This window comes from Lepisma saccharinum, chromosome 6 (assembly GCF_977018435.1).
Source record: "Lepisma saccharinum chromosome 6, izLepSacc3.1, whole genome shotgun sequence".
Lineage (NCBI taxonomy): Eukaryota > Metazoa > Arthropoda > Insecta > Zygentoma > Lepismatidae > Lepisma > Lepisma saccharinum.
Window position 1 is genome coordinate 73,250,276 of NC_139234.1, and position 16,908 is coordinate 73,267,183.

Genomic DNA, 16,908 nt, shown 5'->3' on the forward strand with positions numbered 1-16,908 from the left:
TATGAATTAAGCCAGGGATGTCTCCCTCAAAATATTCAATTTTACCTGGCAACAGAGGTAAATTTTCATCTATACCCTTCCAAATATAATAATCATATTTGTAGCAATTTTTAACTTCTCCATGATGTAAGTATAATTTCGTGCTTTCAGTGCAACAGCTGAAAACCGACAGCATTCACCCAGTGTATTATCAAGAAAGACTTAAAAAACCTTTTAATTGTTTGTTATTCAACACGTACTGTATTTGAGATTATTGCTGATATCGTGTTGCGACCATGACCTACTAATAATGATGATGTATGAAAAGAAAGAGTCTCTGCATAGATGTTGTTAAAGAAACATGTTGGCTTCGCATGAGTGTACTATGCCACCTCTGCCATTGTGGCGCTAGTAGCGTTCAGAAGAACATCTTATGTTTTCCAGAATCTTCTGCACAATCTTCTCTCTGTTCATCAACGAGGCGTCTCGCTATGCAGTTCCAACCTTGAAATCTGTCACATTGCATCCTAAGATGTGCACAAGGCGAAGAAAAGAATTAAAGGAAGAATGGGAGGGAAAAAAACTTGCGAAAAGGAAGCGAACAAACAAAGCTTACGTCACTTAATTGTTGAAGAAGAGGTGGGTGGAGCTTGTCCTTGGTGTTTCGCAGAACTAAAGCACACATGCGAAGACGACGAAGAAGAAGGCAAATAAGGAAAAACATTGCCCAATAAATTCTCCTGCTTCAACTGAATTTTTATTTTTGCATTTGCACTCAATATTTGTCTTATTGTATCTTCCTCTTTAGGCTAATCGCGACAATGAGGATCAATGAGAATTAGATTATATACAACACCCATGCCCGGACTCGATAATGAAACCTTCCTGGCGAGATCATAAACTTGACTGAGGTAACCACACTTATGTTCACTGTCGTGGCGTATTTAAGGGGTGACTGTCGGACCTGAACCCCCACCCCAGCCATAATATGTTCTCAAATCCAAAGAAAATATTGTTATTACTTTCTTATCTTACTAATATTATACAAATCGTTATTTTATTATAAACTATTTATATAAAAGTAGGCTCTTATTTTATAGAAATTCATATTTGCAATAAAATTGTTATTTGTTAAAGTAGTTTAGTTACTAAGTAGTGTGCCAAGATAAAACTAAAAGAAATCATGATGTTTGGGGTCTGTAGACACCATAGCTACGAAATTGCTGCAAGAAGAACCCCCGACATAATATTTCAAATACGCCCCTGGTTGAGCGCCATTATCTTGGAACCGCAACCCCACATTGAAGGATTTATTCAGCTAGTCCAATCCTGGTCATAGATTCAGTTGTTCTTTGCCTTCATAATATTAAGAAAATAAACAATACAGTAGAATTGCACATAACTCTACAAAATCAAATGTTGGCTTGAGGTGAAATTGTTTCGCATTTTGCATGCCCAGAATATATACATCTACCATCCGCTTGGATTATTCCTGCACTATTTTCATTAAATTTTAAATAAAATAAAATGGTATCAAGGTTGTACTCAGTGGAGCGTTTTCGGGGACGCAGCTTTCGTGAAAATGTATCTGTTTGGGGAAATATTAAGTAGGAGTTTTATTTTGGGGCTTTTTGAAATAATATACTCAAAAGCACACACTTTTTAACACCTTATTTGTAATTTTATCTGAAACTTATGTAATTTGTGACAACTTCAAGGTACATTTTGAGAAGTGTGAAAAACTGAAAAAAAATAATAAAAATTAATTGAAATTTGTTAAAATTTGACGGGGTTCTAAATTAATGTTACTGCCATGAAAAGATGTTATTTTTTTAAAAAAAATGTTCTGGAACATCAAATGCAACCACTTTGTCTGCTTCCTTCTTTTCATTATGTAAGAACAGTATCTTTGTTAGAAAGACATGCTACTTTGCAAATAATTTACGCCTTTCTTTCCGGAATAATGCCTGCAGCAAGTCTTGCGTGTCAGCCTCTTTGCAATTACCTACAGATCCATCAAATTGTCAACTTAGTAGATACGTTTTTAATGAGGATCCTTGGCTTAAAATGAAGGCAAGAGCAAAATGTCCACTTGCGTAAAAGGGATGACCTCGCTCTCTGAATTCATTAATGGTGCTTCTTACAATGAGCGATTCAAGAAGGAAAGGAAGCTACATATTTTTCTATTTACTATCTTTTACGTCAAGGTTATGTAGCCAATAACAGGGGACAAGTGTAGGGTTATTCAAAATGATTGTCGGGTTTCAATTACCTTTTGTGGGCAGGTCATGAAATAAAACAATTTTAACCTAGGTGGTTCGCACAGTTTCAGGAGACAGGGTGCAGCAGTGGGAAGCGTCCGTCCGTGGAAGAAGCAGACCGACGTTGATCGGAAGCTTCTCTCCTGGACACCTTATTCTCCAGACCTAACCCTAAGTGATTTTTTCTATGGAGCTACGTTAAGGATCTAGTTTTTTGTCCGTCTTCTTCCTGCAAGAGTCCCGGAACTGAAAGCACGTATCAGACAGCTGACACATCAACGTGTCAAATTGCTCCACCATTATGCACTCCACTATGCACTGTGAAATAGGAGGAATCTACGTTCAGGTAGCTGTGTTGTGTTCTGTGTATCAATAAACATTATCTAATAAAGTATCGTATATCAAACATTAAATCGCGATAATAGCATAAAAAGAGCTCCTGTTTATAGAAAAACAAATGGTGGAAAGTGGCCAAGGTAGTGCATAATACGCGACTCATTACAGGCACTTTGTACACTCGTAAATTGTATTATCCTTTTAATCCTGTTCCAACCACAAACTCCTTCCTAAGTTTCATATATTCAAATGCACTTAGAAGCATTTAAATTTCCAAATCAAAATCTCTAATTTTACGGCAGATATCGTGGTCACAAAATATGTCACGAAATTTGCCTCCCGGCCTCTCCTAAACCAGAAACTATATTTCAAAGGTTTCAAGGTGAAAACGTAGCGCTATTTCTGTATTCACAATTTCATGAGACGCTAACCTAAAAAATCAATAAGCCACCATTAAAATAAGAATTCCCGAGCCAAATTGTCTCATCAGGTTCTAAATATTCAGTTTCACTCATAAAAAATGTTCCTTTCAAATTGTGCACGGGCTTTCAGTTTTTGACTGAACCATTACAGAAAAAAATTTTAAATGTCAAAGTTCTCCAGCTAATACAACTTTTTTTTTAACGTAACTTCAACAGGAAAGTAAATATATACGGGGAACTAACTTCAGTGGAATGTAAAATTAATGCATTTGTAGAAATAACACGTTTTTCTCTATTTAGTGTCACAAAATTATTTGCTTCGTTTTAATATTATTGTAACTGCAATTTTTTGGTACGAAAAAAAAAAGTGTTAATTGCAGTAAGAGCTTCCTTTGCTTTTAAATGTTTCTGTTGTCATGTTTCTTCGATTGACTTGATTTGCATGTATTTAACGGGTCTTCGAACGTTCTGTTTAAATCTTTACTGAACCATGCACGGACAGTTCAAGACAGAATGTTTGGCTGAGGAAGTCAATTCTACCAAGAATGAGGAACAAACATTAGTAAGGACTCCATCAATCTGAATCGCATTAGCGTCTCTGGTAGCAGATTTGCTTAGCTCCTTATCACATCTGAAACGCAATTACAATGCAAATTAGGCGACGTTGTGTTTTAGCAACGCTTTCAAACTCAACCTTGCCCGGCAGAAGGAGGCAGACAGTCTTTTGTCTTCAACGAAGCGTAAAACCTAACGCCATTACAACTGGGCTCTGCTATTAATAACGATGTGCCCACTTCTCTGCGTATTATCCCTTCCCCTGGCAGCTCGTGGGACATTAAGAAAAGAGCAAAGAAGCTCTCGTCATGCAATTAATCATCCTAAAACTGAACACACCCATTACGTGGGTGGTGGAAGTACGACGAAGGATTGGATTAACCTTCTGTGATTTGCGATACGGCAGATTGTGTGACCTCTTTATGTCTCCCCTTTGCAGGCGTTTCTTAGACGAATAGATGAGATAATGTAATTAATGTGATTACTCAAGCAACTCTGAATTGCATCAAACAGTTACATTAATGAGGTGACAAGCCAGGTCAAAATGGAGGATGTTTCGAGAATTATGAAATAAAACGTGCCACTTTCATACGAATATATTGAAGCTCTTGAACTTCAGTCTGTGCCTTGATTTCTCTGGAATGTCGATTATTACAAAACTCATTTAGAGTTTCCGTTCTCTCATGATTTCATTTTCAGTTGGGTTTCTAGAAGTTAGAGCTGTTGTCACTAGATATCACCTATATTCAGAGTGCGAAATAACACAAGACCCAACAATGATAAACTTTCACCCACACCCATACTTGTTAAATTTGTAATATAGAAATTAATACTAGATTTCCGAAAGTAAACCTGTGAAGTTTCGTGATTTCAAAAGTCATGAGTGAAATTGTTGACAACACACGTGACAAACCTGACAATATCTGCCTTCCATTTAAAGCTATGACATTTTCGATCATTTTATGAATTCCATTCTGTTTCCAACAACATTGGGGGGAAAGTTTGTTTGCAAATGCCCTTTATGTTCAGATAGACTTATCGGGACTAGATCTAAGTTGGATCCGAACCGCTGTGCGAAAGTGCTTTCACCAGGCTGGACACCTTGATTGCAAGACAACAACGTTACCACTACGTCATCGCAGAGGCAGTGAAATAAGCTCCTGGTCAAGAACTTTGTCAGCCTACAAGTTAGTGCATCCACATATAGGCCTACATAATAGATAGTTGAATAATCAAATATGAATTATTGTAACTAGCTTTTCTTACACAATATTTTCAGCATAACTTTACTTATGCCATGTTTGTGCACTAGTTTTCCTCTTTCATTGTATTCTGTAGGACAGAAATAGAATTGTTTTAGTAATTGACCATATTCATTTGGCATATTCTACAGACTTTACGGCATATTTGCATGCGTATTCAGCTTGCTATTAGTGCACAGCCTCAATCTAGTTACAAGAGGGAAAATATAAATATTTGTTTTTACCATTCTCCGCAAGAGGTCCTCATCATTGATGAGCGTTACGTCAGCACCGTCCCCTGGGACATTTTGCTGTTGATGTACGTCCGTCGCCATTGTTTACTGCCCAGGCCCCAAGATGTCTCCACCTGTAAAATCCACCACAAAGTTCGATTAAATATTGTACAAAGTTCAGGTAGCGACATGCTTTGAAAATATAAAAAAATGTAGATTTCAAAATACATATAATATGTTAGCTCGTCACATATAATAGCTCGTCACATATAACAGAATTGATATCATTTTAATTATAGAGTCGTATTTCATGGATAGTTTTATGAATTTAAACTTTTTGTTGGGATTCCAAACATTAGCATTAACTATTGAGTAGTGCAGTTTTCGACTATGGTCGTTTTCGTATAGATGTATCTTTGGGTTTCATGATATTGAATATTTCTTTCTATTTTTACATTTTTATACATGATTATTTATGAACATTCAACACGTTCTTATGATGAACACAAGAACAAATGAAGTTGACGCGTACCGACAACTTTCTTCCCAGAGAAAAATACTGTAAACAAATAAATGAAACACAGACACGCCTCTATTTATATTTTTGTCATTTAGTGTCACTTTTCTGCCCCATTTGGCTAATCGCGACAAGAATGAGTGACGATTGAACAAAATTAATGAACACTCACATGCCCAGACCGGCATTCGAACGTGGGAACTGCGATAGCGATTCCGAAACATAAGTATATACATGCACACTCACATACACATATATTACACAAATGTTGATGTTAATTTAATTATTGGTTCCATAAAAAAACATCTAAATTTGTTTTGGAATGAAGTGACTATTATAGGTGTTGCAAACTTCTTCAAGTTTTTTTTTAATGAAAATACAATAATAAAGTGGATGAGGGATTTTCTTGTATATGTCTCCACTCCCTCAACACACCCTTACAAACGAGTGAATGGAGAGCTCTAGCACACCATGAAATAATTCTAGCTGCTCTATTGCCAATCCAAACAGCATACATGAGAACTGTTCACACAAAGAGAGAAAATGAGAGCCTAAAAGAAAAAGAGAGAGAGAACGAAGGAAAAGCAATGGGTGAAAGGAAATGTAGTTAACTTAGAATATAGGGAACCAAAAATGGCGGGAAAATAGGAAAATAATGTGAAGGATATAGAAGAAAGAAGAGGTACTGCGTAAAAAAGGAAACGGGAAAAAAACCAGGAATTGGGAAAGATAGAAAATAATGGGGAAGTGAACAGGAAAAATAAAATATAAAAAGGAGGAAAGAAGGAAAGAATGTGGGGGGAAATAGAACAAAAAAGGTACTTGACAAAAAGGATAACAGGGAAAAGATGAAAAGGGAAAATAGAGAAAGGAGAAAGAAAAGGTGCTGGTCAGAAAAGAATCAGAACATTAGGGAAGGGAGTTAAGGGGGAGTGGTAAGCATGAAGAATGAAATATATAGAAAGGGGGAAATAAAGTGAACGGGGGAGAGAGAGGGTGTGGCAGAGAAAGAATCATATATTCACTAAAGTAAAGACTTTTAAGAAAATATTTCGTCCATTCTGGAGCTCAACCCAGTGACGTATCCATGGAGGAGGCCCTTAGGCCTAAAATTCCAATATTATAAAGAACATAAAATGCAGGAAAAGATCTCTCTTCATATGGTTTTACCCCCTCCCCAATCCCTCTTCCCGCCTTAAGAAATTCCCGGGCACGGCAGTGGCAAAACTATACATTTTTTCTTCTTCGAAGTTTCCATTCATAAAACGTCGTAGTGAATTTAAGCTTCCACTAAATATTCACAGGAACTTGCAGGGCAAATAAATAACTAATTTTCAAAGGCGACAAAACCGTTAAAACCCCTTTAAACAAATCACGTTTCCATTTGCACTGGGTGTTTCCACACACACGCTCACGATTTCGGCCCCGGGTGAAATTGTTTCATTTGTGTGTAAATTAGACACCCCGCCTCCTGCAATCCACACATGGGCATGTGTGATTACTTACACACCACGACACCCAAATTAGAAATGTATCATTCGACACACGAGGAATGTAGTACAAAGCAAATGTCTGTCACCTTGAAACTGAGATGATGACTTCATAATATCAAAAAGCGTAATAGTGATTTATTTTCCAAGCACATGTTCGTTTTTCCTTTGCTCATTATGGACTTTACAACACTTTACAGCACTAATAAGACTGATTGATTTGGTTTATTTTACTTCCATTTTCTGCCACTTGTGGCTATTTGCGAAGATGAGGGCGAGTAATGATGAAATTCCTGAAGGGACATTCATAAAGAACACCCATGCCTAGGCCGGAATTCGAATCCGGGACCCCTGGCGTCGAAGTGCCAACAACTCCGCCACGGAGGGCGACTGCAACAATAAAGAATAGTCAGAAGATGCTTCAACACGTAGAAAACTTCAAACCAGGAGGCCTGTTGCTTATCAAGCGCTTGGAGCGCCATACGATGGCCACGTTGAAAGCTTGAAACAAGCGCAATTTGCAGATGACTTCCCATGAGGAAAGAGGTCTGTCTACAATTGAGGATGAAATTATTCCAGTCGAAAATGCAGAATGAAAACACTGTGCAAAAGGTGAAGGAGTACATGAAATTAATCGCAGGCAGCAAGTGCGCTCGTCTCGTTCAACTGATCAGCTCTTAGGGTATAGAGAGTCACGGACACTTCTGGGTTGTAACCAGTGATGTGCATCTACTCGTAAACAACGATAGTCTACATTCTACACGTAGACTATTTTATACACGTAGATTACGTAATCTATGTAAACAACATGTCGAAAGGTGATAACTTAGCCAAGGGCGCCGTGGAATTAAAAGAAAATTATACTGCGTATCAGTTGCTGATGTGTAAGAATAACTTTCCATACTCTTTCCTCCAAATTCGAACAATTTCTCACCTAGGAAGAAACCTAATATAGGAAATATTCTAGTGTTTTATGGGAAAAGACCACTCTTGGCTCACGACTGCCATCTGTAGTTGTTTTTTGCATACTATTTATCTTCTTCCATAGTTCATAATAGAAGAAACGAGAAATTTTGATGATTTCGTTAGGAACCAATATAGTTGAAAATGTCACTTTCCTTTCATGAAAACCTTGAAAATTAATTTTAATGCACTTTCGATTGTCTACGTACTCTATGTAAACTACAACCCAATGTAATCTACCCGTGTAGACAACGCATGTAGACGTAAACTTTTGATATGATTTAGTTTATTTTACTTCGCGTTTTGTGCCTCTTGGCTAATTTGCGAAGATGGGGATGAGTGATGAAATGATGAAATTGATGAATGGACATTCACAAACAACCAAGCCCGACCGGGATTCGAACCCGGGACCCTTGGCGTCGCAGCGCGATGTGCTAACCACTTTTTTTTATTTTTTTTTATTAAAGGAATACCCCTACGCGGTGGTATCCCTCGTCATTCACACTTTTTCAACTTTTACACTTTAAATTTTTACAGTATTCTCAGTTTTTCACGTTTTTGGACAAACACAAATACCCATGCCTTACCCGGGACTCGAACCCGGAACCTCTGGCGTTGCAGCGCGCTGTGCTAACCACTCCGCCACGGAGGTCGACACCACTCGGCCACAGGGTCGGGCTTAGACGTAAACTTATAGTCTACATGCGTTATCTACACGTAGTCTACGCGTACATTACATTGGGTTGTAGTTTGCATAAACTACGTAGACAATCTAAAGTGCATTTTTAAGGGTTTCATGAAATCAAAGTTACATTTTCAAATATATTGGTTCCTAACGAAATGAAAAGAATCATATTTACAACAAAATTTCTCTTCTCTTCTATTATCAACTATGGAAGAAGATAAATAGTATGCAAGAAATAACAACAGATGGCAATCGTGAGGCAAGAGTGGTCTTTTTCCCATAAAACACTAGAATATTTCCTATATTAGGTTTCTTCCTAGGTGAGAGATTGTTCGAATTTGGAAGAAAGAGCATGAAAAGTTCTCCTCACACATCAGCAACTGATACGCAGGGTAATTTTGTTTTACTTCCACGGCGCCCTTTGCTAAGTTATCACCTTACGTCATCTACATTAATAAAATAGTCTACGTGTAGAATGTAGACTATCGTTGTTTACTGTTTACGCGTAGACGCACATCACTGGTTGTAACTATTCCATTAATGGGATTGTTATAAAACTCAGAAGTGCCCGTTACTGTACAACAGATCACCATTGCGTGAAGAACACAAGGACGTTGCAGGGAATTTTGCTATAAGTTACCTCAAATATGAGCAATAAATTACAATGACGTCATCACTCATTCGCTTCCTGCACGGTACACCAACGTAAGAATGAATGACTGCAGGTCACATTCATTGCATTACGAAATGCATCAACGTTCATTTGGGAGAGTTTTCCAGTACATTTTTGGTCAAAGAGGTAGTGAGATAAGCATTGCAGCGAGGAGTTTACATTGACAAGATTCAGCGAATCCAGACGGCGAGTTTGTGGGCAGAACAACCTACCATAACTGGGCTTAGCATTCACGACGAGCTCTTTGCATGAAACATGTCCGAACGCCTTCCACGTAATGCTGGCAATTTTTTCTCCTCTCCGTTTTTTAAATGCTGCTTCGACGAAAGATATATTTGTTTAAAAGGTGGAAAGGTTTAGGCAATGTTTTCACCCTCGAGTGACACGTTAAATGCTGGTTTCTACGATTCCACGGCCACTGCGCCATCTAGTTGTTTGATAACAAAGTTAGCTTCTGCGAAGAAGGAAGAAAAAAGACTGGTGCAGACACCGCCCAATTTCCTTTGCTCGTTCGTTACGAAACTCTTTACAGGAAGACTGACATGTTTACCGAACGTGCACAAACAATTCACTTTCGCTTTACATTTTGTTCTACGTCTTGTTTACTGATATGTTGCCTTATTTAATGACAGTTTACAAAATTTATTGAGACCATTGTTAGCACTTAGCACGAGACTAGAAATTCTTAATATTTTGTACCAGACTTGTCAACTTGAACTCACTAAAACAGATCAGGGTGGCTTAACATGGGAATGCTATTTTGTTAAGGATCTATACATACGGAATTACAGTGGAATGCATACGTATTACCAGGCAAATTTTCCACCACATTGAGTTTTCACTTGCATCGATCATGATTTAAACTTAAAGGAATGAAATTGTGTCAGCGTCTTTGCTGGTGTTTTGTTTCAGATCTTAAACCTCGCACTGCGTAAAACAAAATGGCAATGGACGATTTATCTGGTATTATTTGTGCATCCCACTCTATAGCAGGAAAATTTGTATCATTACTGTCATTCATTTTCTCTTAGGCCCAATTAAGACCAATTCCATCTGTGAAAAACGCTATGGCATCAAAATGCTTGAAAAATTCCTTACTTCAGACGGTGGAATTTGATCGTAGCAGAAAAGTTTGTATTCAAGGTGTCCCGGGTTCGATACCCGATGGAGGCACATGGCACAGTGGTTTGGATCCCACTTTAAACTGGACCCTTTAAACTGTAGGTCCAGTCCCGATTAGCCTTTCGGTGCATAAAGTGGACTTAAAATAATAATTTTAAAAAAAGTAGCAGGAAAGTTAAGAAAAATGCCAAGGATAATGCTTTCATCTAAACCGAATCTTAGGCCTGCTTCTGACGATTGTCTATTTATTATTACGTCTCAGTAAATCGTGATTAAATTTAATGTGAACAGGATATGTTCAAATTTCCTTAAACTTTTGATGTTCATGACTAGAGCCCGGAAGTTTGGCAAAATGCCTTTTTTTATCTACTGCATATATTGATAAAATTTTTCTGGATATACGTTTCTTATGTTGTTTCGAATGTTTTGGAAGCCTTTTCATTTTGCCTATTTTGCCTATTTGGGACCCCACTGCCTATTTTTAATTATAATGCCTTTTTTTGCCTTTTTCAACGAAATATGACAATTTTTTTAAAAAAATGTGTATATAAATTATTTTTCTCCCAAAAAACGTTGTTGGCATTTATTTTTCTTCCGTTTATTATGTGAATAATTTTCGCCTTATTTAAGTAATATTGAACTCACGCATGTTTCAACATTGCTGAAGGAGAAAAGTGTGAGAAAAAAGTATTTCATTCTGAGCTAGGATATTGCCTTTCGGTTAACATTTCTTGTGCATGATTGACTGCTGAAGTGGACAGGTTGATTTCGAACACAAAGAAGATATTTCTGAAATCTCCCTCTCAAACCCGAAAATTTCAGGAAGTTGCGATTGAGCTTAGTTTACCTCCACAACCAGTCTTGACGAGATGGGCAGCTATATATTATGCTAACAACCTTCAAAAAATCAGTGAGGTGATCGATGCTCTTCCAGAAAATGAAGCGGCTTCAATTCGTGAAAGATCATTTTCTATTATGAAAAACATTCTCTCTGACAGACGACTAGCAATGAATGTTGAGAACTTAAAAAGCACCTTGTAGTTATGTGCAATCAAGACGGAAAAAATTGAAATGCTCTTCCCAATTTAGATTTTTACATTTTGCTAGAAATTATGGATAAAAGTAAGCGACTTCCAAATGTGCCTTTTTTCGGTTTATTTGCCTTTTTTTTTCATTTTTAGTGCCTATTTTCCACATTATAAATGCCTTTTTGCCTGCCTATTTTAACGAAAATAAATGTCTGAACTTCCGGGCTCTATTCATGACTTTTCTCTTTTCACATAAAATTCTGCCGAATTTCCTCGAGCCAAGTAAAATTTAGCTTCATAACACTGATGACGCCCCTGTCAACGGTATAGATTTCCCTGTCCTATACGTAAAATCATTACATTTATTAATACATTACTCTTTCTTAGGCAACAACAACAAATACATTAGTTACTATTTATTGTCAAGCGGGGTTCAGTCACGGACACTTCTGGGTTGTATATAAAAACTACAATATGTAACAATTAGACCGTAGATATATATGAATCATTTACAGGTTGAATCCATTTCCAGACGACGTAAATAAATAACATTCCGCGAATATCCCCCCCCCCCTTCCGCAAAAGAAACATTAATGTTTACACGGAGATTGAACGTAGGATATCCGGTTCGTTTCGCTAATCAGCCAATACACACACACACTCATGGACGTCCAAAGAGGGGCAAGGGGCCACAGCCCCTCTGTAAAATTAATATCCACCTAAAAATTATATATTTCACACATAATTTCATTTCAGTCACAGTAATTTGTTAATTATTATAAGGGCGTTGAAGGAACATGATAATTTCAGACCGAAGCAGTGTTTTATGAAAGGGGAATAACTATTATGGGCGAAAATATGCCTCCTTTGACCCCATTCCTGCAAAAAATCCTGAGGACGTCCATGCACAAGGTGTGGAAGGGATTCTACCCCCTCCCATACCAATATAATAGTGACATTTGTGACAAAATAAAAATTGAATAAGTTTTCCAAATAAACTTGTTCATGAAGAACAATACTGTTCTATTGTTGAATTTTGAATTGTTGTTTTAAGTCCACTTTATGCACATATTGGCTAATCGGGACTGGACCCACTGTCCAATGTGCCTCCATCGGGTATCGAACCCGGGACTCCTTGATGACAAGACTACAACATTACCACTACGTCATCGGGGAGGCCCCTCTCCAAAAATACTATTGAAACAATAATGCTTATAATATAGAACCAAAAATTAGCAACGTTTGTATCGCAAAGCTGGTGCTTCTTGCTTCATATATAGCGAACTTATTAAAATACTTTGTCACGACTCCGCCGACCGAAAAGTTTCCTGGGAACGCCCCTATTCTAAGAGTGACACTGTTGGTTACCCCGGCAACAGGTTGGAGAAATATGCGGCGAGCAGGCGATGAGTCAGTCGTACATATTTCTAGCGCCAGGAGGCAGACCGGCATGTGGCTTGGTGTCAAGAACGTGTAGGGGAGGGGGGAGTTAGCAGCCGACAGAATTCCTTATGGGGAGATATTGGAGAGCTGGAGATTGGTGACGTAGAGAGTTCTTTTGTTGTTCCAAACTCTCAACGCACTCTGGTGGCTTGATAAGACTGGAGTGAAAGCTAATGGAGCCTGCTTGGCCTTTGGGTCAATTGAATAATGAGATGGATTGGAAACCTTTGCTGTGGGAGGGGGGAAAACTTCTGTTCGGAATCAACATTTGCAAACAACTGTTGCCTGTACAGTGGGATCCAAAGTATTGCTCGGCAAATTGCCCATGACTATTTTCATTATTTTTTCTCTTACATCCTATGTTTTTTTAAGCGATGGATTATTATGTTTGCTGGTACAGAAGTTGCCAACAGCTTGTTTTGAGTTTTCTTTTAATTCCTGAAGTTCTTATTGGGTCAAATAAAGTGCACGAACATGGTGATTGAGAATTTGCAACGTAATACTCATGGATCTCACTGTACCGCGCTGAATGTTTTAACCGACAAAAGCGCTCGATTTTGTCATTTAAGTTTGCGTGCAATGCTACTGCTACACGGTGAGATGCATTTGGGAAAGATTCCTAAATATTTTCTGCTCAGATCACAGTTTTGGTAGATATTATGTTATTTAAAAATTATATATTTCCCTAGCAATATGTTAAGTCAAGAAACCCAACACCCAGAAAATGTTCTTGGGCCATTCCAGCTTTACGTGTGACATTTTACACACAAAATGAAAAGCATCAACAAAAGTGCGTTACGTGTATGGCGCTTTAAAAATGTAGCAAATTTTGACTTCATTTGTCTGAAGCATGGGCTGCAGATGACAGGAACTTTTATTGGTCAAATGTACAAATTATATGCATTTACAAACATCTAAGCCTTAATGCAATTAAAAACAATAATAATTTCCACACTATTGATTGATTGGTTGGTTGAGTTCTTGTTTTAAGTCCACTTTATGCAGAGTAAGGCTAATTGGGACTGGACCTACAGTGTAAGTGGGATGCGAACCACTATGTGCCTCCATCGGGAATCGAACTCGGGACCCCTTGATTACAAGACGACGACAATAAAACTGCGCGATTGGGGAGGCCCTCATGCATCGTAATCATAACACCAGCCTGCATGGGTTTGGTTGACTCGTAGATGATTGTTGTCTCTGAATAATTTGAGCATGCTGATAACAAAAATGAAATCCACTTTTACCCATCACGTCTAGTTTTTTTTCCAGAAAACGGCAATATATTAATTGTAGTTTCAATGTTTCCCCCAATAGATGGCTCTGTTTAGATGGTGGTAAAAGATTGGTTTCTTACAATACAAATCCTCCAACGTTGAACTGTAAATGCACATAGGATAGTAAGCATTTAATCCACTTTCTATCTTTACAAGATACATTGACATGAATATTGTAAACTTTGATTACGTAAGTTCCATTTTCGAAATCGCTCATAAAAATTTCCTGCCACAAATGTCCAAAACTCCATGATATAATATGGTGGGTTGATTGAACTTAATGACGTGGGGAAAAATCCTGATCTAGGGAAAAATCGATATCATGTGCGTGATCAGTAGAGCCCGGAAGTTTGGCAAAATGCCTCTTTTTATCTACTGCATATATTGATAAAAATTTTCCGGATATACGTTTCTTATGTTGGTTCGAATGTTTTGGAAGCCTTTTCATTTTGCCTATTTTGCCTATTTGGGACCCCACTGCCTATTTTTAATTATAATGCCTTTTTTTGCCTTTTTCAATGAAATTTGACATTTTTTTTTAAAAAAAAATGTGTATATAAATTATTTTTCTCCCAAAAAACGTTGTTGGCATTTATTTTTCTTCCGTTTATTATGTGAATAATTTTCGCCTTATTTAAGTAATATTGAACTCACGCATGTTTCAACATTGCTGAAGGAGAAAAGTGTGGGAAAAAAGTATTTCATGCTGAGTCAGGATATTCCCTTTCGGTTAACATTTCTTGTGCATGATTGACTGCTGAAGTGGACAGGTTGATTTCGAACACAAAGAAAATATTTCTGAAATCTCCCTCTCGAACCCGAAAATTTCAGGAAGTTGCGATTGAGCTTAGTTTACCTCAGCAACCAGTCTTAACGAGATAGGGAACCTGGATATCAGCAGCTATATATTATGCTAACAACCTTCAAAAAATCAGTGAGGTGATCGATGCTCTTCTAGAAAATGAAGCGGCTTCAATTCGTGAAGTGAAAAAACTTCTGTGCTATTCAAGTTTACTTTTGCACATTATGGTGCATTGCCAGAGACAATTACAATTATAGCATCCATGAAAATCTTCGAGGAATCTATGCAGCAGATGATGGAAGTGCCAGGAGAAAAGGGGTGAGCTGTTGCGGAAAAGTGCTAACGGGTAGTGAGTGCAAATGAGGACTTGAAACAATTGAAAACAATTTGTGATATTCTAAAAGGTGAAAAGGCTGTTACCAAAATGAGTCCAGCTACATTAGCTTGTTATATGTATGCTCCAATAACTTCTGTCGAAGTAGAAAGATCATTTTCTATTATGAAAAACATTCTCTCTGACAGACGACTATCAATGAATGTTTAGAACTTAAAAAGCACCTTGTAGTTATGTGCAATCAAGACGGAGAGAATTGAAATGTTCTTCCCAATTTAGATTTTAACATTTTGCCAGAAATTATAGATAAAAGTAAGCGACTTCTAAATGTGCCTTTTTTCGGTTTATTTTGCCTTTTTTATTTTTAGTGCCTATTTACCACATTATAAATGCCTTTTTGCCTGCCTATTTTAACGAAAATAAATGCCTGAACTTCCGGGCTCTAGTGATCAGCATTCAAAGTACTTCCAGAATTACCTATTGGTTTGTAAATAACCGAAATTGTCCTTGTTTAAATGTATTTTGTTGCGTTCTGTAATATGTGTAATGGAATGGTGAATATGATAATTAAATTGTAGAATATCCTGACGTTATGGAGTAAAATGGATGTCATGCGTCATCAGCACTCAAAATATTTCCAGAATTACCTATTGGTTTGTAAACAACCGAAATTTCCCTTGCTTCAATTTATTTTCTTGCGTTGTGTAATAGATGTAATGTAATGGCAAATATGAGAATTTTGATTGTGAAATTGTGAAAAATCCTAACGTGATGGGAAAAAATGGATGTCATTTCCGTGATCAGCACTCAAGATACTTCTAGAATCACATATTGACTTGAAACCATCCGAATTCCACCCCACCCCCCCAAATGCAAGGCTGTGTAATCACTCTAGCAATGACGTCAGTACTACGTTAGTCTTAATACATTCTTTATAAAGGATAGGAAATCTTCACAAAGAAAGCTTTTGTCATTACGAGACCTAAGAGCAGGTTGATAGTTTCAACGAACGCCTCTTTTAACAGGATCGACGACAATCACGTGAGTGTGGATAGTTTGGCATTCCAGCTAATATGGTTTGCAATATTCTATTTGGAAGGCGATCTGCTCCTTAATAAGCATTAACGCCCACACTATATTCAAAAACACCATGCCCCGAGAAGTTACATGGCTGTAAAAATGCTCTCCAACATGCAATAGTTCGTGAGCACCTCGATTCCCAATGCTGTAGAGCACAGGTATATATTTGGGCGTGTTGAGTTCTCGGAAGGTTAGCACTGAAGGACATCGGTTTGACGTCAATGATCAAAAACATATTGGTCAGGCAGCAACAGGTTTGTACGCATTGTCGAGACAAGGAATGACAAATTATAAAGACGAGACACTAAATTTCATTATCTTTCAAGATACGAAGGTTCTATCACACGTATTTGAAAGTCTTTATCTTCGGACACTGGTTCTGCCCTTGTACAGTCAGCGGCAAATTGTCCATCACCACTTCATTTCCATTTTTTTTAATGCGGTGCGGGTTTCGAGGATTGGAGGAA

The 16,908-nt window shown here is 37.6% G+C and overlaps 1 protein-coding gene across 6 annotated transcripts in view; it reads right to left on the reverse strand.

Moving 5' to 3' along the window:
- Window positions 1–16,908, reverse strand: part of LOC145988882 (uncharacterized) — a 273,840-nt gene that overhangs the window by 207,702 nt on the left and 49,230 nt on the right. For all 6 annotated transcript variants that reach the window (XR_014441799.1, XM_083124157.1, XM_083124155.1 and 3 more), the window contains exon 2: window positions 5,040–5,161. Coding sequence is in view for 5 of the 6 variants with exons in the window: in XM_083124157.1 (XP_082980283.1) it covers window positions 5,040–5,129 (90 nt within the window). In the remaining variant the exon portion in view is untranslated. The remainder of the gene's footprint in view (window positions 1–5,039; window positions 5,162–16,908) is intronic.